The sequence below is a fragment of the Pan troglodytes genome, chromosome 1 (assembly GCF_028858775.2).
Source record: "Pan troglodytes isolate AG18354 chromosome 1, NHGRI_mPanTro3-v2.0_pri, whole genome shotgun sequence".
Taxonomy (NCBI): Eukaryota; Metazoa; Chordata; class Mammalia; order Primates; family Hominidae; genus Pan; species Pan troglodytes.
In genome coordinates, this window is record NC_072398.2 from 228,190,633 (window position 1) to 228,217,972 (window position 27,340).

A 27,340-nucleotide genomic window follows, 5' to 3' on the forward strand; every position below is an offset into this window, starting at 1 on the left:
AGGTGCCTGTAGTCCCAGCTACTCGGGAGGCTGAGGCAGGAGAATGGCGTGAACCCAGGAGGCGGAGCTTGTAGTGAGCCAAGATCACGCCACTGCACTCCAGCCTGGGTGACAGAGCGAGACTCCGTCTCAAAAAATTAAAAAAAAAATTTTTTTTTAATGACAGCACCTATCCTGGTGGTGACGAGAATTTTGCCATCCTCTAAGCAGACTTCAGTGAGGTGCACTGTCCCGAATGATGATACACCTGCAGAGGAGACGCAGCACGCAGAGTGGAAAGTGTGTGCGTTCCTGGGGCCACCCCTATTCACTCACAGTGGTTAACCTGCACTAACAAGCACTGCCAGGTAGAAACACTTCCTAGTCTACATGTGGACTGTAGCCTGCACAGACCTAGGGGGACTGACCAAAGGGGGGCGAATGAGGGAATAAAAGATAAGATACAAAAGAGTATATTTGTGCTCACGCACAGCCCCTGGCGCAGGCCGACTGTGGCTCTGCCTACAGCGCTTCCTCCTCAGCTGCAGGAGGGCCATGTCTTGTGGTCGTGTTTGCTGCAGCTTTGCCATCTGGATGGAGCCTGGCACTGAGCTGGTTGAGGCCGTCTGCAGGCCTTTACTGGGCTCTTCCCTTGGAAGCTTCTTACTGATGCCAGGACCTCCCAGCGGGTGACCCTCAGCCCCACAGATCACAGAATTCCACACTCTTAGCTCCTAGAACTTTTCTCCCTCTTGTGTGAGAATGCACAGACCACATACTCTTTCTTTGTTGCAGAGGTTCAGCCACCTTTTCTAACCTGAGACTCTGAGTGACATAACTCCTGATAGGTGATAGCTCTTTGTAACAATCACCAGCACCTTGCCCAGCCAAGGGCCCGGAAGCAAGAAAAAAACAACCAAAACACCATGTCACAGCCAGGAGAGCCTTGCACGCTTCACACACAGCTCAACAAGCCTGGGTTTCCGGTGTCTCAACTCCTGCAGAAATGAAGCCTCAAGTCAGGAAGGGTGAGGAGGGGCACGGACGAGGCCCAACGGCAGCAGGATGGCGCAGAAAGCCTGAGGGACACAAAACCTTCTAGGCCTAGTCGTAGGCAGTGGGGCAGCACCGTGGAGCCACGTGGTAGAGGGATAGCCGCCCTGTGTGTCCAGGGCAAGGTGGCACAGCATGCCTGGACCGCTGAGAAGGAAGGACTTCCCTCAAGAATGTGTCTTGTGCCGGGTGCAGGGGCTCACGCCTGTAATCCCAGCACTTCAGGAGGCCAGGGTGGGTGGATCGCCTGAGCCCAGGAGTTTGAGACCAACCTGGACAACATAGTGAGACCATCTCTACAAACATAAAAATAAATTAGCTAGGCATGGTGGCACATGCCCGGGGTCTCAGTTACTGCAGAGGCTGAGGCAGGAGAATCACTTAAACCCAGGAGTTCAAGGCTGCAGTGAGCTGAGATCACACCACTGCACTCCAGCCTGGATGACAGAACAAGACCCTGTCTTAAAAAACAAACAAGACAATGAAAGAATGTGTCTCTGAAAAAGGCCCACGTCTGTGGCTGTTAAACAGAGCAGCTCATCTCCTGAGGCTGGAGCGATGGAGCTGGAAGGGCCTCACAGCTGTCCGGGCCAGGCTCCTTGCTGCACAGGTGGGATCTGCTGGCTCCAGAGAGTTCTTCAGACCCTGCAAGAGGGATCTGAGAAGAGGGACCAGGCCCCCCGGTTCCCAGGCCCTGACTCTCCCACTGTTTGTCCTTCCCTGATCAGAGCAGATAAACATCACCGTACCATAGATGGGACTTCTAGAAATTCCCCACACAGGACTGGGTTAATTCTAAGGTATTGCTTTAGCTCTGTGAAGAAAATGTAGTCAATTTGTAAAATTGAAGCCAATTTGTAAAATGACTCAATTTGTAAATGAAGTCAATTTGTAAAATATCACAGACTCCTTATTTTTATCCTTATTTTCAGCATCCTCAATGAGTGCAAACTTTCTTGACATGTCTATTTTTGAAAAATCTTTATTGCTTTTCCTGATTGTACAACAAATGTAAAAATTCAAATATTACAAAATGACTTAATTTAAAAAGTACATTTTAACATGTTATAAAATAAATGCCCATTTCAAAAAATTCAAGTATCATAAAATACATGACGTAGAAAATGAGCCCTCTGTAATCCAGCCCAACCCCCGTATCCCCCAGGATTACTGCTGTTCAGATCCGCGTGTTTCCTTCCAGACCGTCTCTGTGCACCCGCCACCCACACGGCTGACATGAGCTCCATATGATCTGAGATGATAGTAACACTGACCAACGGAGCAGGGTTCAGCTGCCGATGCCCTGAACAGCTTCCAGTTTCTACACAGAAACACTTTCCTCCTAAAAGCCTGAAACTGCGACACAGTTTTGCACTATGTAAATGTATCAGGTTGAATCATGAAATAAATGATCGCTCACCATTTTTGGCCTAGAAAACAGCAGTTTCATGTGGTTCAACATGATAGCTGTGGCTCTACTCACAGACATTGGGGGGTTTCCTATTTCTTGCCATTATAAACAATTCAGCAGGTCAGGCGCAGTGGCTCATGCCTGTAATCCCAGCACTTTGGGAGGCCGAGGTGGGCAGATCACCTGAGGTCAGGAGTTCGAGAACAGCCTGGCCAACATGGTGAAACCCCGTTTCTACTAAACATACAAAAATTAGCCGGCCGTGGTGGTAGGTGCCTGTAATCCCAGCTACTTGGGAGGCTGAGGCAGGAGAATCACTTTAACCTGAGAGGCGGAGGTTGCAGTGAGCCAAGATTGCATCACTGCACTCCAGCCTGAGTGACAGAGTGAGACCCTGTCTCAAACAAACAAACAAACAAACAAAAATCAGCAGTGAATATCCTTGTATGTTCTTTACGGAGTATAAACATCGTAACCCCAAAGCATGACACCTCTTTTGGGCATTTAGAAGAGTCAAGAGGATGGAGCTGCCCATTTGCCATGGAAAGGGAGACCCAGCAGAGAGCTGATGCATAAACAACTTGTCCCTCAAGCAAGGTGGCCAACTTCAGCCATGACACCATTCGAGTATGGTGACCACATTACATGAGCAAACCTAACGCTGGTGAAACCAGAGAACAGAAGAATTCCTCAGCCCAGAGACAATTCTTATCCCTACTGACCCGTATGACCAGGAACTCACAGACATCCAATGAGTACCCCAGAGCTGTCCTCTGGAAGTTGGGCTGTCAGAAGGTATAAGAAATGATTCAGGCTGGGCGCAGTGGCTCACACCTGTCATCCCAGCACTTTGGGAGGCTGAGGTGGGCGGATCACCTGAGGTCAGGAGTTCGAGACCAGCCTGACCAACATGGTGAAACCCCCGTCTCTACTAAAAATACAAACATTAGCCGGGCGTGGTGGCACATGCCTGTAATCCCAGCTACTCGGGAGGCTGAGCCGAGATCGCGCCACTACACTCCAGCCTGGGCAACAAAAGTGAAACTCCATCTACAAAACAAAACAAAACAAAAAAAACCAACAATTCATAAATGTAATGAAATCAGATTTGGAGGAAACATATTTTAAGGTTTTTTCCAGGAGCTACTGGAGTGACCAAAAAAACGAAAAACAAAACAACAAAAAAGGCACCTGTTAAAATGATGCCCACGTCAGGCCTCAAACAAAGACCAGAACGTGGTGTGTACGTGTCACTGGCGTTTCCGCACAGGCCGCTTCCGCTTCAGCCTTGTCTGGGGTTTGTAGATTCTGCTTGGGTCACAGTTGAGCTTGTGGGTGGTTTTCTTATGGCAGACAATGTGCACTAGTTTTAGGTTCTCTGAGGTAAAAAGCAGGCCATAAAAATACTCCCAGTCCACTTCTCTTCCATCTTGTTCCTTAATTGCTTCCACCAGTGTAGGAATGATGGTGCGTTTCTTTTCTATTCTGCAAAGTAAGGTTAGAGACATCATTTTCTGTGGTCACAGTGCCACAGGCAACAGGTCACAGCAGCGTATTGCAGTCACAGCTCTTCACAAATTCCCCTAAGTGCCATCACGGACACACGGCCGCACCTACTGGCCAGGTTTGTTGAGCAGAGCCTGAGGCAAGCAGCCTTGCTCCTCTTACTTTTTAAAACTTGACTTGTGGCCGGGCACGGCGGCTCACGCCTGTCATCCCAACACTTTGGGAGGCCAAGGCGGGCGGATCACTTGAGGTTGGGAGTTCAAGACCAGCTTGGCCAACATAGTGAAACCCTGTCTCTACTAAAAATACAAAAAATTGGCTGGGCTTGGTGGTGGGTACCTGTTATCCCAGCTACTTGGGAGGCTGAGGCAGGAGAATCACTTGAACCCTGGAGGTGGAGGTTGCAGTGAGCCAAGATCACGCCACCACACTCCAGCCTAGGCAACAAAAGCAAAACACCATCTCAAAAAAAAAAAAAAAAAAAAAAAAAGACTTGTGTCACTGTTCAGAATACTGAAAAGTACGCAGAAAATAAAGGGGGTCAACCACCTTTCCATCACTTACAGTCACCCACCATCAACAACTGGCTTAAATGCCTCCACATTTCATCTACGTATAGATTTACCCCCAAAAAATTACATGACAGGACATGAAAGTTTTACAAACAGAGCCTTACAAAGGAAGCTGAAGTCACTTTTGATGCCACTTGTTATCTTATGTCCCTCCTTCCCCTCAGAGGTAATCACTATTAAGGGTTTGCTATTGATCTTTCCAATCCTAATCTTATACCGTTATATGCATATATGCGTATCTGTTTAAGAAACAAATGAGGCCAGGCGCAGCGGCTCACACCTGTAATCCCAGCACTTCGGGAGGCTGAGGCGGGCGGATCACCTGAGGTCAGGAGTTCAAGACCAGCCTGGACAAGATGGCAAAACCTCATCTCTACTAAAAATACAAAAATTAGCTGGGCATGGTGATGCATGCCTGTAATCCCAGCTGCCCAGGAGGCTGAAGCAGGAGAACTGCTTGAACCCTGGAGGCAGAGGTTGCAGAGAGAAAGATTGTGCCACCGCACTCCAGCCTGGGCAACAGAGTGAGATTCTGTCTGAAAAAAAAAGAAAACAAAAAACTACATGAGGCTAGGCGTGGTGGCTCACGTCTGTAATTCTAACACTTTGAGAGGATGAGGTGGGTGATCACTTGAGGCCAGGAGTTTGAGACCAGCCTGGCCAACATGGTGAAACCCCACCTCTACAAAAATGACAAAAAAATTAGCCAGGCATAGTGGCGCACGCCTGTAATCCCAGCTACTACTCAGGAGGCTGAGGCACGAAAATCACTTGAACCCAGGAGGTGGAGGTTGCAGTGAGCCAAGATCGTGCCACTGCATTCTAGCCTGGTTGGAGTGAAACTGTCCCAAACACACACGCACACACATACACACACACACACAACATGATATTGTTTCACTTATAAACCATTTGGAAGACTGTGCAGTAACAAGTGGGGTGTAGAGACCCCATGGCCAGGAGGGCTTATGGTGGGTGGTGAGTGAGCTAAACTGGTGCAGACCCCTCTCCCTACAACCCACAAAATGCTGAGCAAAAGTTGCCTTTTTTTTTTTTTTTGAAACAGTCTTGCTCTGTCACCCAGGCTGGAGTGCAGTGGCACGATCTCAGCTCACGGCAATGTCCGCCTCCTGGGTTCAAGTCATTCTCCTGCCTCAGCCTCCTGAGTAGCTGGGATTACAGGCGTGCGCCACCACACCCAGCTAATTTTTGTATTTGTATTTTGTATTTTTAGTAGATGGGGTTTCACCGTGTTGGCCAGGCTGGCCTTGAACTCCTGACCTTGGCCTCCCACAGTGCTGAGATTATAGGCATGAGCCACCACACCCAGCCAAAAGTCACCTTGTTAAAATACGTAGTTGAGATCAAAAGAAAGGGGCTCCCCAGCTGCCAGAAACCAAAGAGAAATTAGTGCACACAGGCAAGCTATGGTCCAGGGGCTCACCAGGGTTCCAGTCCCTGATATAGGCCCAGGGGACCCTAGAAAGACAGGGAGGTGGGACCGAGACCCCTGCCATAGCCATTAAGGGGGATAGAAAAGCTTGAGCGGAGCCCGGGGCTTGGGCAAGAGGAAGGGAACCCCACTGAGCCCGTTATCTAATGCTGCAGAAGCAGCCACCACAAAATGCAGTGGCTTCCGGGGGTTGGCCTGGGGGGCCTTCTGCTGGTGTTGCCTGGTGTACACCGGGGCTGTGTCTGATGGAGGGTGGCCTAGGGCTGGGCCCTTCTCCCCTGTCCTCCCCCATCCTGAAGGAGCCAGGACAGGCTCCCTCACATGGCCATGGCAGTGTTCAGAGGGTACAAGTCCCCCACGCAAGCAGGCCTCTGTTAGCTCAGTGTTGCCTTCGCTGGTGTCACGTGGACAAGCCTGAATTCAGCGTGGGGAGAGAAGGCAGGGGAGCACACAGGGTGTGGACATTGGGAGTGTGTTCCTGTCCCCACCTTCACAGTCATCCGCAGAACGCAGGGTGTACGGCCCAAAGTACACGACCAACAAGGCAGGGAACCACAAGCAAGAAATGGCAGGAAGTTGCTTCCAAGTCACAGGGATACCCTGGCCATCCGCAGGAATCAAATCCGAACCCATGAAGAGCCATGCTGAAAGGGCACCGTGACACACCGGAGCACAGAGGAGGCCTACAGGAAACACTTCCCACTAAAGCGAGCTCCAGGCCCAAGCGAGCTCCAGGCCCAAACACACAGCAGCAGAAGGCTCCACCAGAGCCACACTGAAGGCGCCGTGACACACTGGAGCACAGAGGAGGCCTATGGGAAGCACTTCCCACTGAAGCGAGCTCTGGGCCCAAACACACAGCAGCAGAAGGCTCCACCAGCAGGAGAGGCAGACCCAGCAGCGGCAGAGGGCTGCCCACGTGACAGGCCCTTCAGGAGCCCAGCACAGTCCACAAGGACCCTCACTCCTGACACCAACTACAGCAGGGAGGGGTCCCTGAGACCACCTCAGACTCCATAACTCTCTGAAAGGACTCGCAGATCCCCCAGTGAGCCGTTGGACTCAAGGTTATCGTTTCTTATAGCTGCAGATGAAAATCAGCCAAGGTTAAGAGGCACAGAGGGGCCGGTCCAGGAAGGTTCCAATCCCAGAGCTTCCAGCTGTCCCCTCCCTGTGGGGTCATGGCCAGCCCTACCTTCCCCAAGCACTAACTTCCACAGCCCTCTGTGACGACACTGCCAACCGGAAAGCTCACCAGGCCTGGGTGCCAGCCTTTACTGGGGCTCACACAGACATGGCTGATGGCCCACGGGGCCAACCTCCACCTCAAACCCTCTAGAGGTCAAGCTGACCCAAAGACCCCATCCTAAATCACCCCATTAAACTATCCAGTGACCCAAGGCCCCCAGGTGAACAAAGACACTCCTACCAGGCAGGACATTTGAAGGCATTGGAGTTTACCTCCCAGGGCTCAAGAACAAATGCCAGACCTCTCTGTGGGCAAGGTTGAATGCTTTAGCATGTGACCGTAAAACAAATATGCTTAAAATGGATGATTAATGATTAAAGTGATGAAAAAGAAATGGAAATAATGAAAACAGACTGGCATAAAAAAGGCTCATTTTATAAAGAACCCAAAAGCACTTCTTTTGGGCTCTTCAGGAACCCAAAAAAGGAAGCATGTACTCAGCGGACAGAATGAACATATGAACAGCTGAAGAGAGAATTCCTGAACAATACAGGAGTGTCTTAGTGTGCTCCAGCTGCCAGAGGAAAATACCACAGACTGAGTATTTACTTTCTCACCCTCCTGGAGGCTGGAAGAACAGGTGGCCGCACGCCGGGTGCTAGTAAGGGCTCTCCTCCTGGCTGGTAGACGGCCGCCTTCTCGCTGTGTCCCCACGTGGCAGAGACAGAGGGAGAGTGAGCTCCTTTCCCATTTTCTAAGGACACCAGTCCTAGTGGATTAGGGCCCCACCCTCATGACCTTCATTATCTCCCAAAGACCTTATCGCCTGATGCAGTCACACTGGGGATTAGGGTTTCAACATACGAATCTTGGGGGACATGATGGAGTCCACAGCAGAAAGTCCCAGTGAGACAGCAGCCCAGACGCAGGCACAGCATGAGGAGAGCAGAATGAGAAGGTCCAACACACAGCTAACAGGCACTCCCAGAAAACTGCACAGGCAGGATCAAAGAGAAGCCACACCTCATCAACGCAGAAGCATTTTCCAAAACCAAAGAAAAGTGTGTCCTCAGAACAAGGAATACAAGTCCCAGGCAGAATCCAAAGGAAAGAGCTCTACCTAGATACTTATCATTTTCCAAGAGGAGGAGAAAAATCTAAAACTACCATTAAAAAGGCAGAAAATTAGGCTGCCAACAGATTTCTCACAGATTCCAGAAGACAATGGAGTTATTCTTCAAAGTACTGAAGGTAGGTATCTGTCATCCTAGAATTCAGTACTAACTAAATAATTACTCAAGAGTGGAAGTTGAACGGACCTTTTCAAATGCTGAGTAGAGTTTACCCCTCACAGCCACTCGTGGAAGAAACACTAAGGGCTACACATCAGTAATCAGAAATTGAACCCAGAGGTGAGATGCAAGAAGCACTGGCAAACACAGACGCGGGTGAATCTGTTAATAAATAAATGGAAGTGTTGGCCATAAAACCACACCAGCATTTTGTGCAGGATTAAAATAAGGTGAGACACGAACACTAAAGAATACCGCAGAGGGTCACAGCGAGGCCGACCCGGGAGAGGGGACAGCAGCAGTGCCGTCTTCCAGTATCACTAACATTAGGGACACCATGAACGCCAAACCACAAAAGGGTGGGGTGATGGGCAAGGGAGAGAAGGCAACTCAAGTAAGTCAACAGAAGGCACAGAAGAGACCAGAAGAAAGTGAAGATGCGGCATGGTGGATACAAACCCAGAGTAAAGCAGCTAAAATCCAATCTGTATTCACTCAACAAAACGGTCAACAGAGGTTCACTGAGTGGGCTCAGCATGGTGGCTCACGCCTGTAACCCCAGCGCTTTGGGAGGCTGAGGTGGGCAGATCACTTGAGGTCAGGAGCTCGAGACCAGCCTGGCCAACACAGTGAAACCCTGTCTCTATTAAAAATACAAAAATTAGCCAGGCATGGTGGCAGGTGCCTGTGATCCCAGCTACTCTGGAGGCTGAGGCACAAGAATCACTTGAGCCGGGCGCGGTGGCTCACGCCTGTAATCCCAGCACTTTGGGAGGCCGAGGCGGGCGGATCACGAGGTCAGGAGATCGAGACCATCCTGGCTAACATGGTGAAAACCCGTCTCTACTAAAAATACAAAAAATTAGCCGGGCGTGGTAGCGGGCGCCTGTAGTCCCAGCTACTCGGGAGGCTGAGGCAGGAGAATGGCGTGAACCCGGGAGGCGGAGCTTGCAGTGAGCCGAGATCGCGCCACTGCACTCCAGCCTGGGCGACAGAGCGAGACTCCGTCTCAAAAAAAAAAAAAAAAAAAAAAAGAATCACTTGAACCCAGGAGGCGGAGGTTGCAGTCAGAGGAGATTGCGCCACTGGACTCTAGCCCGGGCGACACAGCAAGACTCCGTCTCAAAAAAAAAGATGTTCACTGAGTAGCCATCATGGCCAAACTCTGTCCCACGTCCCACACACTGGGGACACAGCTGACAGCGAGGGACCCCACAGAGTCACGTTCTAGGAGACAGCAGCTGTCACAACACCTGCAGCAGGAGGTTCAAGCTGTGGCTGGCTGAATGACAGAATCTCAGGTTAGATGAAGACGAAAGGCTGTTACCCTTGGCTAACAAGAGATAAGCCCAAACCTAATGACACATAAAGGCCAAAGGAAAGGGGTGGAAACGCCACAGGACCGAGAGAAAGCTGGCACAGAATAGAAATCCAGCACAGAATAGAAATCCGGCACAGAATAGAAAGCCGGCACAGTGGAACTGAGGTGCTGAGTGTTATGAACATCTACAAACGCTGACCAGTTACAAGGAAACAGACCACAACGAAAGGCAGGCAGGAACACAAGACACCGAACATAAACACGAAAACATGTTCAGAAACTAAAAAAGACTTCCGTAAAATCCATGGATCAAAAACAAAATCATAATGTAAATCATGCAGTCTCAAAACAACTCCAGCCAGGCGCGGGGGCTCACACCTGTGATCCCAGCACTTTGGGAGGCTGAGGCGGGTGGATTACTTGAGGTCAGAAGTTCGAGACCAGCTCGGCCAACATGGTGAAACCCCGTCTCTACCAAAAATACAAAAATTAGCCAGGCGGGGTGGCACGCACCTGTAATCCCAGCTACTTGGGAGGCTGAGGCATGAAAAACCGCTTGGACCTGGGAGGCAGAGGTTGCAGTGAGTCGAGATCATGCCACTGCACTCCAGCCTGAGTACAGAGTGAGACTCTGCCTCAAAAAAAAAAAAAAAAAAAAAAACTGAACTCCCAAGACACACCTCATGCAGCCTAGGAGAAACTACCTTAAGTATAGATTAGATACAAAAGAGACACGAACAAATGAATAAGCAAGAAGAAACCCACAAAGGTAGAAGGTAGGAATAAATTTTACAAAAAAGCAAACGTTAATAAAGTGAAGTAAAGGGCCAAAGACGGCCAAAGACAGCTGTGATGAGACAGAAAGGAAAGTTCCCCAGCGGCAGGGCTCACACAAGCCATGAGGACCCCGCTATGGTGTTAAAAGAAACGTCCCCAGGGCTCCAGGAAAGGGGAGCTTTCCAGGCCCCACCCGCCACAGCCCTCCCACGGCAGGCAGGATTCTTCTGGGCTGAGGAGTCAGGTCCACCCAGAGCCCACACGGACGCTCCTCGTGCCACCTTCTGCCCAGGGGCCCCTGAACCGCATGGGCTCTGGGCCAGGCCATCTTCCTCGGACAGGCTGAGCCCCAGGGCCCGCGCCCTTCAGCCCGAGAGGGAAGGTGTTCCAAGCCTGGATGCTCTCTGTGCAGGCCCCTGGTGTGAGGTGGCACTAAGGGTGGAAAGAGAAGGCGCAGGCAGCAGGTGGCAGGCCATGTTTAGGCTCCACTGCTGTGCACATCCCGGAACTGGGGAAGGCCTGCAAATTCTTCTCGAACCTTCCCAGCCATGATGCTACGTAAGTCCAGGTAAGGGGACAGCATGCATTTTATTTCATTGTTCATTAGCTTTTAATTCTTAAATAATTAAACATGTGGCACGTGGTGTCAACCCCCACAAACGTCAGGACAGGCCTGTGGCAAACAGACCACTGTCTCTGCAACTTTCCGAAGACCGGTGCTAAAAACTACATTGTTAATTAAAACCCAACACACTGATCTGTGTGTGAGTATACATATTTAGGAAGCGTGAGAGAAAATATAACCGCAGCAAACACTTGGTGAAACATTCCTCTGACTCAAGCTGTCCCTTCTGCTATTTTCATCTGTACTCTGTTCTAGGATGGCCTATTTCATTCTGTAAATGCTGGTTGTGTCCCCTAGATTGATGTCCCCACCTGCAATGGTCTTGAAAAGGACAAGAGCATTTGGACGGCCGGGAGAAAACATTTTTGGGTACTTGTTACATGTGGCAAGGGGTTCAGCAAACAGCAGAGAAAAGAGTAGGAGAATCTCTTTCGGATAGACAGGGTAGGGCAGGATTTCTTAACACACAAAGGGAACATCTGAGCACATTAACATTGAAAACTTGTTGTGGGCCAGGCACAGTGGCTCATGCCTATAATCTCGGCACTTTGGAAAGCCGAGGTGGGCAGATCACCTGAGGTCAGAGTTTGAGACCAGCCTGGCCAACATGGCAAAACCCCATCTCTACTAAAAAAACGCAAAAATTAGCCGGGTGTGGTGGTGCACACCTGTAGTCCCAGCTACTCGGGAAGCTGAGGCAGGAGAATCGCTTGAATCTAGGAGGTGGAGGTGGCAGTGAGCCGAAATCACACAACTGCACTCCAGCCTGGGCGACAGAGTGAGACTCCATCTCAAAAAATAAATAAATAAAACTTGTGATAAAAGATATCATAGGATTAACGTATCCAGAATGTGTAAAGCATGCCCACAAATAAGACCATAGCCCAAGACAGAACGAGCAAAGGAAAGAAACACAGAAGACACAAGCGGCCACAGACGTGGAAAGAGAAGCTCAACCTTCCTAGTCATCAGGAAAATGAAAATTAGAGAAAGAGAATCTGTGTCTCACCTATCGGGTTGGGAAAATGCAAAAAAGTACAATGACACCAAGTGTCAGCAAGAACCCGGGAAAGCATGAACTCACACGGATGGCGAGCGTGTAGGCTGGGACACTCGAGAGCAGCCTGGCCAGGCTCAGAGAGGGAACAGAGGTGTCATTAGGACCCAGCACACTCACTAGAGGGACGCAAGCTCAGACACTGGGGCATCTTGTCCATGCTGGGACACACACCCCAATCCCCAGGCACCTGGGTTATGTCTGGATGGGGCCTGAGAATCTGAATTCCCATCTCCCAGATGTTGCTAATGCTTGAAAGTAACCACACTTTAAATAGCACAGAACCAGACCATATGGGTTCATTCCATAGAGTGTTCATCCCAGGGATTTTTATAATGATGAGAAATTAGAAATAACCTAAATGCCTCCCAGTATGGAAAGATGTTAAAATCAGAGCCTATTCAAAAAGTGAAGTGTTCTGCACCTGCTGAAACGAATATGCCGAATCTAAGCACAGCATGCAACGAACAGGTACACTGCACACGACAGCGTGGGCCGCCACGTATGTACACGTTCAACCCACACGCGTGTGGTAAAGGTGCAGCTACACGGCTCTGCAGACGACAACGTGGGCCGCCACGTATGTACACGTTAAACCCGCATGCGTGTGGTAAAGGTGCAGCTACACGGCTCTGCAGACCACAGCGTGGGAGGCCACGTATGTACACGTTAAACTCACATGCGTGTGGTAAAGGTGCAGCTACACGGCTCTGCAGACCACAGCGTGGGCCGCCACGTATGTGCATGTTAAACCCACACGCACGTGGTAAAGGTGCAGCTACACAGCTCTGCAGACCACAGCATGGGAGGCCACGTATGTACACATTAAACTCACACGCGTGTGGTAAAGGTGCAGCTACACGGCTCTGCAGACCACAGCGTGGGAGGCCACATATGTGCATGTTAAACCCACATGTGTGTGGTAAAGGTGCAGCTACACGGCTCTGCAGACCACAGCATGGGAGGCCACATATGTGCATGTTAAACCCACACACGTGTGGTAAACGTGCAGCTACACGGCTCTGCAGACCACAGCATGGGAGGCCACATATGTGCATGTTAAACCCACACACGTGTGGTAAACGTGCAGCTACACGGCTCTGCAGACCACAGCGTGGGAGGCCACATATGTGCATGTTAAACCCACACACGTGTGGTAAAGGTGCAGCTACACGGCTCTGCAGACCACAGCGTGGGAGGCCACATATGTGCATGTTAAACCCACACGCGTGTGGTAAAGGTGCAGCTACACGGCTCTGCAGACCACAGCGTGGGAGGCCACATATGTGCATGTTAAACCCACACGCGTGTGGTAAAGGTGCAGCTACACGGCTCTGCAGACCACAGCATGGGAGGCCACATATGTGCATGTTAAACTCACACACGTGTGGTAAACGTGCAGCTACACGGCTCTGCATACCACAGCATGGGAGGCCACATATGTGCATGTTAAACCCACACGCGTGTGGTAAAGGTGCAGCTACACGGCTCTGCAGACCACAGCATGGGAGGCCACATATGTGCATGTTAAACCCACATGTGTGTGGTAAAGGTGCAGCTACACGGCTCTGCAGACCACAGCGTGGGAGGCCACATATGTGCATGTTAAACCCACACGCGTGTGGTAAAGGTGCAGCTACACGGCTCTGCAGACCACAGCGTGGGAGGCCACATATGTGCATGTTAAACTCACACACGTGTGGTAAAGGTGCAGCTACATGGCTCTGCAGACCACAGCATGGGAGGCCACGTATGTGCATATTAAACTCACACACGTGTGGTAAAGGTGCAGCTACACGGCTCTGCAGACCACAGCATGGGAGGCCACGTATGTACACGTTAAACTCACACACGTGTGGTAAAGGTGCAGCTACACGACTCTGCAGGCCACAGCATGGGAGGCCACATATGTACATGTTAAACTCACATGCGTGTGGTAAAGGTGCGGCTACACGGCTCTGCAGATGACAGCGTGGGCCACCATGTATATACATGTTAAACTCACACGCTTGTGGTAAAGGTGCAGTGAGAGGGCTCTGAAGGGCACACACACCTTTCACAAGTGTTTTCCCTCAGGGCAAGGTGTAGAGGCTGAGTATGGACAGGGTAAAAGCTCAACTATGACCATAGTGTTTTACATACTTTAAAAAAATCTCACTCCGAAAGCAATACAGGTTGAATGTCCCCATCTGAAATGCTGGGGACCAGAAGTGTTTTGGATTTGGGATTTTTTTAGGATTTTGGAATATTTACATTATACTGACTAGCTGAGCATCCTTAAAAAAATCCCACATCTGGCCGGATGCAGTGGCTCACGCCTGTAACCCCAGAACTTTGGGAGACTGAGGCGGGCAGATCACCTGAGGTCAGGAGTTCAAGACCAGCCTGACCAACATGGAGAAATCCCGTCTCTACTAAAAATACAAAATTAGCTGGACGTGGTGCCACGTGCCTGTAATCCCAGCTACTGGGGAAGCTAAAGCAGGAGAATCACTTGAACCCGGGAGGCGGAGGTTGCGGTGAGCCGAGATCACATCATTGCACTCCAGCCTGGGCAACAAGAGCAAAACTCCATCTCGGAAAAAAAAAAAAAAAAAAAAAATCCCAAATCCTAAATGCCCGGATGAGCATCTCCTCTGAGCGTCATGTTGGTCGCAAAACGTTTTGAATTTTGGAGCACTTCGGATTTCAGGTTTTCAGATTAGGGATGCTCATCCTGTACAGCCATTTTAAGGGCATTTGAAGGCTTCTGTCTTCAAAAAGCAAGGGCAAGGCTACAATTATATTCAAGGAATGCATCTCAGTTTAAAAGAATGAAGTTTTCCATCCTGCCCATTTGTTAGAGCCATAGAGCTCGTACGGCTGTGAAACACTCCTGCCTGCTGAGACTTCTGCTCATGCTGGTTCCACAAAATAAGCCAGCCAGGCATGGTGGCGAGCACCTGTAGTCCCAGCGACTCAGGAGGCTGAGGCAGGAGGATCGCTTGAGGCCAGGAGTTCAGGGCTTCAGTGAGCCATGATCCTGCCACCGCACTTTAGCCTGGGCCACAGAGCAAGACTCCGTCTCTAAAAGAAAAAGAAAAAGGGAAAAACACCCTTACCTATCATAACACCAGAAGCTCCCGCTGTCTGAGCTCACCCTGGTTCAAACTCACAGAGGTTCAGAACCTCTGACAGCCAAGGGCTGGGACCTGTGTTCTGGGGAAGGACGCTGCCCACCAGCTCCATCCACAGGGAGGACTGGAGGGGACAGGAGGGCTGGCTCCGGGTCAGGCACACATACTGACAGTGGAGGGAATGGTGTGTGCCCGCTCAGCAGCCCCCCATGCTGCCATCAGGTACCCCTTCCCTGGGCTGTAACACGGGCGCAGCCCTTGAAACCCAAGGAGGCAACACCGTGGCAGGGACAGGGCCGTGGCAGGGACAGGGCCGCGGCAGGGACAGGGCCGCGGCAGGGACAGGGCCGCGGCAGGGACAGGGCCCCGCAGGCACTCGTGGGTCTGAACCTCGCTCTGTGAGCTTACATGTGATCCAGGTTCCAGGTGCTGAAGAGGATCCTGCTCTCCCTGTTACTGTAGGGGTTGATGGAGTGTCTTGATAAGCAGCTGTCCATGTCAAAGGGACCCTGGGGGCCAAAAGACAATGAGGGAAGGCCAGAAAGTGAGTCTCTTTTTTTTTTTTTTTGAGACAGCGCCTCGCTCTGTCGCCAGGCTGGAGTGCAGTGGCCCGATCTCGGCTTACTACAACCTCCACCTCCCGTGTTGAAGCGATTCTCCTGCCTCAGCCTCCCGAGTAGCTGGGACTACAGGTGCCCGCCATCAGGCCCAGCTAATTTTTGTATTTTCAGTAGAGACAGGGTTTCACCTTGTTGGCCAGGATGGTCTCGATCTCTTGACCTCGTGATCCGCCCGCCTTGGCCTCCCAAAGTGCTGGGATTACAGGCGTTGAGCCACTGCGCCCGGCCAGAAGTGAGTCTCATACAATCTCAGTCACCAAGTGACATGCTTTGGACGTGCAGATCCACCCAGAGCTCATGTTGAAATGTCAGCACTAGTGTGGGAGGTGGGGCCTGGTGGGAGGTGATGGATCCTGGGGGTGGATTTCTCATGAAGGGTTTAGCACCATCCCCTGGGTGCTGCCCACGCCAGTGTGAGTCCTCCTGAGATCTGGCTTAAAAGTAGCACCCACCCCTCAATCTCCCTCTCGTTCCTGCTCCCCCCACGTGAGATGTGCCTGCTCCTGCCTCCCCTTCCACCACAAGTGTGAGTTTCCTGAGGCCTCCCCGGCAGCTGAGCAGATGCCAGCACCATGCTTCCTGTACAGCCTGCTGAACCGGAAGCCAATTACACCTCTTTTCTTTATAAATTACCCACTCTCTATTTCTTTATAGCAATGCAAGAATGGCCTAACACACCAAGTCAGGCGATCTTACTGAGAGGCACACCCCGTGGGGGTTGGTCCCTGATCCAGGGTGTGCTGCTTTAGGGAGATTCAGAGTTCTGCCTTGGCCGGGCACGGTGACTCATGCCTGGAATCCCAGCACTTTGGGAGGTCAATGTGGGTGGATCACCTGAGGTCAGGAGTTCCAGACCAGCCTGGCCAATATGGTGAAACCCCATCTCTACTAAAAATACAAAAATTAGCCGGGCATGGTGGCGGGCGCCTGTAATCCCAGCTACTTGGGAGGCTGAGGCAGGAGAATCACTTGAACCTGGGAGGCAGAGGTTGCAGTGAGCCGAGATCGCACCACTGCATTCCAGCTTGGTGACAGAGCAAGACTCGTCTCAAAAAAAAAAAAAAAAAAAAAAAAGCTCCGCCTTTGGAATCAGATCCTTCTTTTTCCCTCATTACCCCTAACAATATGTTCTGAGTTCCCACAGAGGACAAGGTAGTTATTGTCACTGTTACCCCTGTGATCACACACCAGCACCCCCACCTCAAGGGAAGTGAGGCCAGGAAGGTACTGACTTGCCAGGGCAGGGCCAGCGCGTGAGAAGCAAGGACCCATGTCCCAGAGGCTCCCTTTCCAGCCATTGCCCGTGGCTTCCTGATGTTTCCCTGTGATCCCAATGCAGAGGCAGGGCTGCCTCACTGAAGGTGCCGTGGCCACAGCTTCCGTCTTCTCTGTGGTCCGCAGCCCAGCACTCAACACACTCATTCGTGAACAGACATCTGCAGAGCACGTGCCTGGAGCCCCAGTGCCTACTTGCACTCTGTGCCCCCATCACCCTGGGGACTCACAGCCTCCCCAGCAGAGCCCACTGCTTCCCACTGCCATGCCCGGAGCACCTGGTCCCTCCCAGCTCACTCTTGCGCCCCCACCTATCAGTCAACCTGCTGTAAGGCCCCACCCCCTCCTTGGGGCCGCTTCTGACTGGCCCTGGCTCCCAGGATGCTGGCTGTGGCTCCTGCAGCCCCACGGCCTCCTCTGTCTCGCTCATTTATGTGTCTTTCACCTTCCATTGTGCAGGACTCACCCTGCCATCAGGGATGAAGGATTTTTCATCTTTGTGTCCCAACCCCTCCCACAGTGCCAGGCACAAAGTAAGTACTCAGTGAGTGGTGAGCGAGCGCACCGCAAAGTCTAAATGTTAAGCTAACTTGGAAGAAGCGTTTTTATGGCCAGAGCCCATCACCCCAGAAGGATCTGCCTGGCAGGAGCAGCAAGGAGCCCTGTCCCATGGGAAGAAGCACCGCAGGCCATGCCCACCACCTGGCCCCTGCTGCTGGACCCACTGAGTGGCACTCGGAAGATCACGGGCATCAGTGGACCTTACCGGGAATGCAACTGCAGTGTGCAAACGCCAAGAGGCGCCTCAAGTTGCTCCCCACACCATGGGAGGGGGAGGGGTGTGCCCAGGACTCGCCAGAGACACAGACGCATCACCACTAAAGGCCAGACCACGCCTAGCACGGTGCAGCAGGGACACCTGGGAAGGCAGCGGGGGATTGCGGACCTGATCTCAGCTTCCAGCCTCCAGAACTTTGAGCACTAACCAGCTGCCATTCCAGCCTCCCCAGCAGGGGTCACCTGTTATGGCAGCCGGGGCTGACTGAGACACCGCCCAGCCCTACCGAGACAAGCCCTGGGGCGGGGCCCTGCAGCCCTCTGCAAGCTCCCCAGGGATTCCTGTGTGCACTGCAGCTTGAGAGGCACTGGCTGAGACACTGCCACCCTCCCTGGGAATGTGAGGGCTGTACCTCTTCACAAGGCTTTGCCCAGGCAGGGCAAGGGCTGAAGGTCCCCACCCGCCTCGCCCCAGGCGGGCTGTGTTCCACAGGCCAGCCGGGTGGCCCCAGGATAAAGGGCACACAGCTCACCTGGCAGGAGAACCAGCCTTCCGGTGTGCAGAGGCGGCTGCCGCCCTTGGCTCCTCTGTCGAAGTAGCTGCCATTGTACTGCACGGACCGGAGCTTCTGGCACATGGAGCCGAGGACCCGCAGGAATTCCTCCTGAGCCTCCGCACCCACCGTGGAGGGGTAGGAGCTCACCTGGAGGAACCAAGGAACGTCGCTGAGCCTGGTGCACAGCGCCCCAAAACACGCACTGGCTCTCGATCCATCTCACTCCATGGCCCTCTGAGACCCTGCCCAAGCCCAGTCCTGTGGTCAGAGGGTCTGAGTTCACGTGGCCTCTCGGCCACTGCTGGGCTGTCCCACCCTGGGAGACTCTGACCTGTGAAATGGAGGGAACCACACCAGCCCCCAGGCTGGGTGAGACTTAGATGAGATAACAGGCTGGGTGTGGTGGCTCACGTCTGTAATCCCAGCACTCTGGGAGGCCGAGGTGGGCGGATCACTTGAGGTCAGGAGTTTGAGACCAGCCTGACCAACATGGTGAAACCCCATTTCTACTAGAAATACAAAAAATTAGCTGGGCATGGTGGCACATGCCTGTAATCCCAGCTACTTGGGAGGCTGAGGCAGGAGGATTACTTGAACCTGGAAGGCAGAGGTTGCAGTGAGCTGAGATTGTACCACTGTACTCCAGCCTGAGCAACAGAGTGAGACTCCGTCTCAAAAAAGAAGATGAGCTAATAAAGTCAGGCAGGCACGGCCATCCCACCCTGGTCAGGCAGGCAGTGGTGCGTGGAAGGGCCTGGTCATTGCACTTGCAGGGAAGAGTATCAGGATCAGTTAGCTCCACTACAGGGAGCAGGCTGGGAAATGCAAGGGAACATGGCAAGTCGCCAGGACCTAGAAGAGATGCAGAAAAACGGGGTGCAGTGCAGCATTAGCAATTGTGCCACAGACAGGAGTGGGCCGAGGGCGTGGGGGCCGACCACGCAGGGCAGCACTAGGACAGGACACCCATTGCAGGGGCCTCCACAGCACCCTCCACGTGCTAATGATGCGGTGTGGCATGGTGTGGAATGACGTGGTGTGGCCTGGTGTGGTGTGGCCTGGTGTAGTGTGGCCTGGTGTGGTGTGGAGTGGTGTGGTGTGGCCTGGTGTGGTGTGGTGTGGCCTGGTGTGGTATGGTGTGGTGTGGTGTGGTGTGGCCTGGTGTGGTGTGGTGTGGTGTGGCCTAGTGTGGTGTGGCCTGGTGTGGTATGGCCTGATGTGGTGTGGCCTGGTGTGGTGTGGTGTGGTGTGGTGTGGCCTGGTGTGGTGTGGCCTGGTGTGGTGTGGTATGGTGTGGTGTGGCCTGGTGTGGTGTGGTATGGTGTGGTGTGGCCTGGTGTGGTGTGGCCTGGTGTGGTGTGGTATGGTGTGGTGTGGCCTGGTGTGGCGTGGCCTGGTGTGGTGTGGTGTGGTATGGTGTAGCGTGGCATGTCATGCTATGTGATGAGGAAATCCACATTCAGATGGGGTGGATGGAAATGAGGGCAGAGCTGACTCCACCTTTGGGAGGGAGGAGGGAGAGGTGGAGAGGTTTGCAGACCAAGGATGGGCTCATGAGAAGGGCCTCAGATCCCTGTAGCACCTGCTGACCTTGGTCACAGTTGGGCAAATGACAGCTCAGGCTCTGTGTCTGCCCTGACACTTGCCACTGCTGCCCAGGAAGAAGCCTCGGGGGGAGAGGAGGAGAGGAGGGGAGGCAGGCAGGAGCCACCACCTCCCCGCTCCCCAACCCGTGACCTCAAGTGCAGCTGAAAAGGCCCGATGGGTGTTCACCCCCGTGAAGGGAGGAGGCACAGGGTCCGTGCGCTAGCTTCCCTCACCAGAGCAGCCCCACCAGATCCACGCAAGCACGGAGTGTGGTCCTACCAACTGCCCATCGTGAGGACCACAGGCTTCCAGAGCCCACAGAGCCTGGCTTCAAAAACCCGCCCAGCATACCCGGTCTTCACTCAGGCTCACCTCCCTCAGGTAACTCCGGATCCGGCTCTCACAGCTGTATCTCAGATAGCCAGACTTACTCTGAAATCGGGACTCCAAGCCTGCAAGGAAAACGAGAAGACCCCCGAGTCCACAGGGCAGGCCAGGGGCCTCTGGGTCTGTGTCCTGCCCAGCTCAGGTGCCAAGCAGGGCAGAATATGAGGGTCATACTGCTTCATCTTTTTGACAGGGTCTTGCTCTGTCCTCCAGGCTGGAGTACAGTGGCACGAACACAGCTTACTACAGCCTTAACCTCCTGGGCTCAGGGAATCCTCCTGCCTCAGACTCCCAAGTGGCTAAGACTACAGGTACGCACCACCACACCTGGCTAACTTTTTAAATGTTTTTAGAGATGAGGTCTCACTTTGTTACCTAGGCTGATCTTGAACTCCAGGGCTCAAGCTGTCTTCCAGCCTCGGCCTCCCAAAGTGCTAGGATTATAGGTGTGAGCAACCACACCTGGCCAGATTGCATCATCTTGAGAAGTATTCTAATGGTGACACAGACAGCGTCCCTGTTTGGTTTCTGTTTTTAGAAGCATCTCAAATACCACCAAGGAGCTTCTGCCTGGCCCTCAAGCCCTGCTTTCCCAAAAAGGCTACAATCTCTCAGCATCGCCTCTGATGGGCTTACAAGGCCAGGCCAAAAGGTGGAAGCAACCCAAGTGTCAGTGAATAGACAGTGTGGTATCTACACACAGCAGAGTGAACAGATGGAGCGTGGCATGTACACGCAGCGGAGTGAACAGACGGAGCGTGGCATGTACATGCAGTGAAGTGAGTGGACAGAGTGGGGTATGTACACGCAGTGGAGTGAATAGATGGCATGGTATGTACACGCAGTGGACTGTCATTTGGCCTTAAAAAGAAGGAAATTGGCTGAAGGTGGTGACTCACGCCTGTGATCCCAGCACTTTGGGAGGCCGAGGCGGGCGGATCACGAGGTCAGGAGGTTGAGACCATCCTGGCTAACACAGTGAAACTCCGTCTCTACTGAAAATACAAAAAAATTAGCCAGGTGTGGTGGCGGGCACCTGTAATCCCAGCTACTCGGGAGGCTGAGGCTGGAGAATGGCATGAACCCGGGAGGTGGAGCTTGCAGTGAGCCAAGATCGCACCACTGCACTCCAGCCTGGGCAACAGAGCAAGACTCTGTCTCAAAAAAAGAAGGAACTTTTGATATACGCTACGATATAGATGAACCTTGAGGACACTGTGCTGAGTGCAATAAGCCAGTTACACAAGGACAAATACTATGTGACTGCATTCATATGAGGTCCCTAGAGTCATCAAATCAGAGAGACAGAAACCGGAATGGTGGTTGCCAGGGGCTGGCGGAGGGGGAAGGGGGAGTGATGTAACGGGGACACAGGTTCAGCTTTGCAAGGTGGAAGGAGTTCCGGAGATGACGGTGGGGATGGCCGCATACAATGTGACTGTACCTAATGCCAATGACCTGTGCACTAAAAAAATGATTGAGAAGGTAAATTTTATGTCATATGTACTTTAGCACAATTTTTAAAATAATTATAATAGGCCAGGCGCGGTGGCTCCCACCTGTAATCCTAGCACTTTGGGAGGCTGAGGTCCGAAGTTTGAGACCAGCCTGGCCAACATGGTGAAACCTCATCTCTACTAAAAATACAAAAATTGGCAGGGCGTGGTTGCACTTGCCTGTAATCCCAGCTACTCGGGAGGCTGAGGCAGGAGAATCGCTTTAACCTGGGAGGCAGAGGGTGCAGGGAGGCAGAGGTTGCGGTGAGCCAAGATCACGCCACTGCACTCCAGCCTGGGGGACAGAGCAAGACTCCATCTCAAAAAATATCTATAAAAATATAAAAAGTCCCATCCGAGGGCTGCCCTGGACTCTGGCCCCACCTGAGTCCTTGCTGGGTGCCTTTCCCACGAGGCTGGGAAATGCTGGGAAATGAGCACATTTTCTTCCAAGTCCTCCACCTCAACCCACGAGGGTACAGGCCAGCCCTTCACTGGGGGCTTTTTGGAACCCAACTTCTCCTGGCACCTCAGGCTCCGAAGAAGCCTCTCCCCTGCCGGCTGCAGCCCCCACGCACCTTCAAACCACGGCGGGTCCTCAGCCCGGGTCTCGGCCGCGATGTTCTGGCTGACGTTGTGCAGGAGGTCAGCCAGCAGCCTCTGCCTCTGCGGGGCCTGCTCATCACACAGCAGCTGCTGGGCGGCCTGGATGAGCCCCACCTGCGGCTCGTGAAACGCACTGAGGAAGCGCCCGATGTCGCTCACATCTGCCACCAATGGGACAAACAAAAGGTGCCGGTCCAGCAGAAGACACATCCTGCCCCGGTCACAAGAAGAGCCTCTGACCACATCTTCCCCCATTCCCCAGGGCCTGGCAATCACCAGGACTCAGACTCGAGGTGTCCCGGGTCTTTGTCCTTGCCCTGACACCAACAGCTGGGGACCACGCACAAGGCGGCATGAGGACAGAGGAGGAAGGGGCGGGGTGTGCTTTAGAGGACAGATGAAAGCGCACCAAGAGACGGCTGCTTTCCCATTTGGCCTCCTCCCCTCCAAACCATGCGCCCCCCACTTTGGCCCTTCCTGGAGACCTTGCTTTCAGATCCTTCCTATCACTTTTCCTACTCTCTCCTGGAGCCTTTTCACAACTCCCTGAAGCAGCGAGCTCTCCGGGCAGGCTCTTAATAGGAAGTTAAAGCAAAGTCTACCCAGGACCTTAACAAAATGTTAGCAAAGAGAACTCAGTAACATGCACAAAGAAATATCACCACGGCCAAGTGGGAACGCAAGGCTGGTTCACACCTGCAAATCGATCAGTGCAATCCACCATATGAGAAAAGCCTCACGATCACATCAGTAGGTCAGAAGAAGACAGGAGGACATGCTGGGGAGTGAGGACTTGGTGGAAGTCCTTAGACCTAACATCAAAAGCACTGCGTAAAAGAGAAAATCAACACACTGAGCTTCCTCAAAACTAAAAACTCTTACTCCACAAAAAAAAAATGCTCTTAAGAGAATGAAAAGCCACAGGGTAAATATTTGCAAACCACATGTCTGACAAAGAACTCATGTCCAGGTATTTTGGTTGGGGGGGGGTGACTTTCAAAACTCAACAGTAAAAAAATAGATAAATAATCCAATTAGAAAATGGACAAGAGACACGAAGAAACACTTCACCAAGGAGAATCTACAGATGGCAAATAAGCACATAAGAAGATATTTAGGGCTGGGCACGGTGGCTCACGCCTGTAATCAGCACTTTCAGAGACCGAGGTGGGAGAATCACTTAAGGGCAGGAGTTTGAGACCAACCTGGCAACCAAGACCCCATCTCTAAAAAAAAAAGCAAGACCCCCATCTCTAAAAAAAATCATAATAATTAGCGGCACATGGGGGTGCACACCTGTAGTCCCAGTTACTTGGGAGGCTGAGGTAGGGGGATCGCTTGAGCCCAGGAGTTCAGGGTTGCAGTGAGCCATGATTGCCACTGCACTCCAACCTGGGCAACAGAGTGAGACCCTGTCTCTGTTTTTATAAAAGATATTCAGATAGTCAGCATTGTTAGCCATTAGGGAAATGCATATTAAGGGCACAATGAGACATCACCACACTGCAATCAGAATGGCTAAAATTAAAAACAGCAACAGCGCCGAAAGCTGGCGAGGCTGCACAGAAACTGCGCAGTGGAAAGGTAAGACGGCCACTCTAGCACACAACTTGGCAGTTTCTTTTCTTTATTTTAAGTAGCTTTATTGAAATATAATTCACACTCCTTACAATTCACCCATTTAAAGTGTACAATTCAGAGGCCGGGCGCGGTGGCTCACGCCTGTAATCCCAGCACTTTCGGAGGCCAAGGCAGGCAGATCACAAGGTCAGGAGATTGTGACCATCCTGGCCAACATGGTGAAACCCTGTCTCTACTAAAAACACAAAAATTAGCCGGGCGCGGTGGTGCATGCCTGTAACCCCAGCTACTCGGGAGGCTGAGGCAAGAGAATCGCTTGAACCCAGGAGGCAGAGGTTGCAGTGAGCCGAGATCGTGCCACTGTACTCCAGCCGGGGGAGAGAGCAAGACTCCATCTCAAAAAAAAATAAATAAAATAAATAAAGTGTACAATACAATGGGTTTTGTTATATTCCCAGAGTTGTGCAGCCACATCCACAGTCAACTTCAGAACATTTTCACCACCTCAAAAAGAAACCTCATACTCTTTAGCTACCAACCTCCCTCCCCTCTACCCTACCCCCAACCCTAAACAACCACTAATCTATTTTCCATCTCTCTAACATCCCCGTTCTGGATGTTTCCTATGAATGGAACCCTACTGTATGTGCAGGCTTCTTGACTTGGCATGGTTTCAAGGCTCGGCCATGCTGTGTTTCATTCCTCTTCATGGTGAGTAATTCCATTGTATGGATGTGCCACACTCTATTTATCCAAGTGTTCATCATTGGAGACTTAGGTGGTTTCTACCTTTTGGCTATTATGAATAAAGCTACTGTAAACGCTCACGGACGAGTTTTGGTGTGGACATGTTTTCATTTCTCTTGGGTACATACCTAGGAGTGGAGCTGCTGGGTCACGTGGCGATTCTGTGTAATTGTTGAGAAACTGCCAGACTATTTTCCACAGCAGCTGCACCGTTTTCCCTTCCCATCAATGGGACCTGAGGGTTCCAGCCGCTCCGCATCCTCGCCCACACTGGTTGTTATCCTAGTGGGTGTGAAGTAGCATCTCACTGTGGTTTTGATTTGCAGTTCCCTGACGACTGATGATCTCAAGCACCTTTTCATGTGCTGACGACCACTTGAATATCTTCCTTGGAGACATTTCTTTCTTTTCAGAACCTTTGCCCATGTTTAATTGGGTTATCTTTTTACTATTAAGTTATAAGGATTCTTTATATATTCTGATGCAAGTTCCATATTAGATACATGATTGGCAACTATTTTCTCCTATTCTGTGGACTGTCGTTCACTGCAGCCTCCGCCTCCTGGGTTCAAGCAATTCTCCTGCCTCAGCCTCTGCCTCCCGGGTTCAAGCAATTCTCCTGCCTCAGCCTCCTGAGTAGCTGGAATTACAGGCGCCTGCCACCACGCCCGGCTAATTTTTGTATTTTTAGTAGAGACGGGGTTTCACCATGTTGGCCAGGCTGGTCTCAACTCCTGACCTCAAGTGATCTGCCCGTCTCGGCCTCCCAAAGTGCTGGGATTACAGGCGTGAGCCACCGTGCCCGGCCCAGAGTTCTTAATGTTGATGAAGCCCAATTTATCTGTTTTTTCTTCTGCTGCTCATGTTTTTGGTGTCAAATCTAAGAATCTTTTGCCAAATCCAAGGCGATGAGGACTTATCCCTATGTTTTCTTCTAAGGGCTTTTATATTTTTAACCTTTACATTTAGGTCTTTCATTTATTGTACTTTTTGTATAAGGTACCAGCTAAGAGTCCAACTTCATTCTTTTGTATGTGAATATGCAGTTGTCCCAGCACTATTTGTTGAAGATACTACTCTTCCCCCTCCATTGAATGGTCCTGGCATCCTGACCACAGATACGTAGATTTCTGGGTGCTCTATTCTATTCCATTGATCTATATATCTGTCCTTGTACCAGTGTCAGTCTTGATTACTGTGGCTTTGTACGAAGTTTTGAAATCAGAATATGTGGGTCCTCCTACTATCTTCTTTTTCACAGTCGTTTTGGCTATTCTGGGTCTCTTGCAATTCCATATGAACTGTGGATTAGAATCAGCATGTCAATTTCTACAACGAAACCAGCTGGAATTTTCATAGGGATTGTGTTGAATTTGTAGGTCAGTTTGGGGAGTCCCACCATCTTAACAATGTTAAGCTTTCCAATCCATGAACATGGGATGTTAATCCATTTATTCAAAACTTTAATTTCTTTCAACAACATTTTGCAGTTTTCAGAATACAAGTATTATAATTTTTTGTTACACTTATCCTAAGTATTTTATTCTTTTTGATGCCAGTGTAAATAGGATGATTTTCTGCTTCATTTTCAGATTGTTCATTGGAAGTGTATTTCTATATTTGCATATGATCTTATATCCTTCAACCTTGCTAAACTTGATGATTAGTTCTAATCACTTTTTAGTGGATTCCTTAGAGTTTTCTACATACAAGTTCGTATGATCTGCAAATGGAAATAGCTTCACTTCTTCCTTTCCAATCTGGATGCTTTTTATTTTTCTTGCCTAAATGTCCTGGCTAGACCCTGCAATGCCATGTTAAACAGAAGCAGCAAGAGTGGACATCCTTGTCTTCAGAAACTAAACACACACCACACAATGCAGCACTGTACTCCTGGGCATTCTCCCCAGAAGAATGAAAACCTACATCCCGCAAAAACCTGTCAAGATGGCCAGGTGCGGTGGCTCACGCCTGTAATCCCAACACTTTGGGAGGCCAAGGCGGGTAGATTGCTTGAGCCTAGGAGTTATAGGCCACCCTGGGCAACATGATGAAGCCCTGTTTCTACAGAAAATACGAAAATTAGCCAGGCATGGTGGTGCACCCCTGTAGTCCCAGCTACTCAGGGGCGGAGGTAGGAGGATCGCTTGAGCCCAGGAAGTGAAAGCTAGAGTGAGCTATGATTGCACCACTGCACTCCAGCCTGGGCGACAGGGTGAGACCCTGTGTCAAAAGAAAACAAGAAAGAAAAAAGAAAAACTTGTACATAATTGGCCAGAGCAGCTTCATTTGTAATAGTCAAAAACTGGAAACAAACAAAATATCTTTCCACAGGCGAATGGCTGAACAAACTGTG

At 51.3% G+C, this 27,340-nt stretch overlaps 1 protein-coding gene across 4 annotated transcripts in view; it reads right to left on the reverse strand.

Moving 5' to 3' along the window:
- Positions 1 to 1,996: 1,996 nt before the first annotated feature.
- DFFB (DNA fragmentation factor subunit beta) overlaps positions 1,997 to 27,340 on the reverse strand; it is a 29,448-nt gene continuing 4,104 nt past the window's right edge. The window contains exons 3-8 of one of the 4 annotated variants that reach the window (XR_008546551.2): positions 22,629 to 22,817; positions 20,540 to 20,619; positions 18,557 to 18,727; positions 15,760 to 15,860; positions 15,178 to 15,301; positions 1,997 to 3,928 (exon numbers count right to left, since the gene is read on the reverse strand). Coding sequence is in view for 3 of the 4 variants with exons in the window: in XM_016952877.4 (XP_016808366.1) it covers positions 3,694 to 3,928; positions 15,760 to 15,860; positions 18,557 to 18,727; positions 20,540 to 20,619; positions 22,629 to 22,867 (826 nt within the window). In the remaining variant the exon portion in view is untranslated. Of the gene's footprint in view, positions 3,929 to 15,177; positions 15,302 to 15,759; positions 15,861 to 18,556; positions 18,728 to 20,539; positions 20,620 to 22,628; positions 22,868 to 27,340 lie in introns of all 4 variants that reach the window. The other 3 variants (XM_016952850.4, XM_016952877.4, XM_016952873.4) reach the window with 3 other exon arrangements.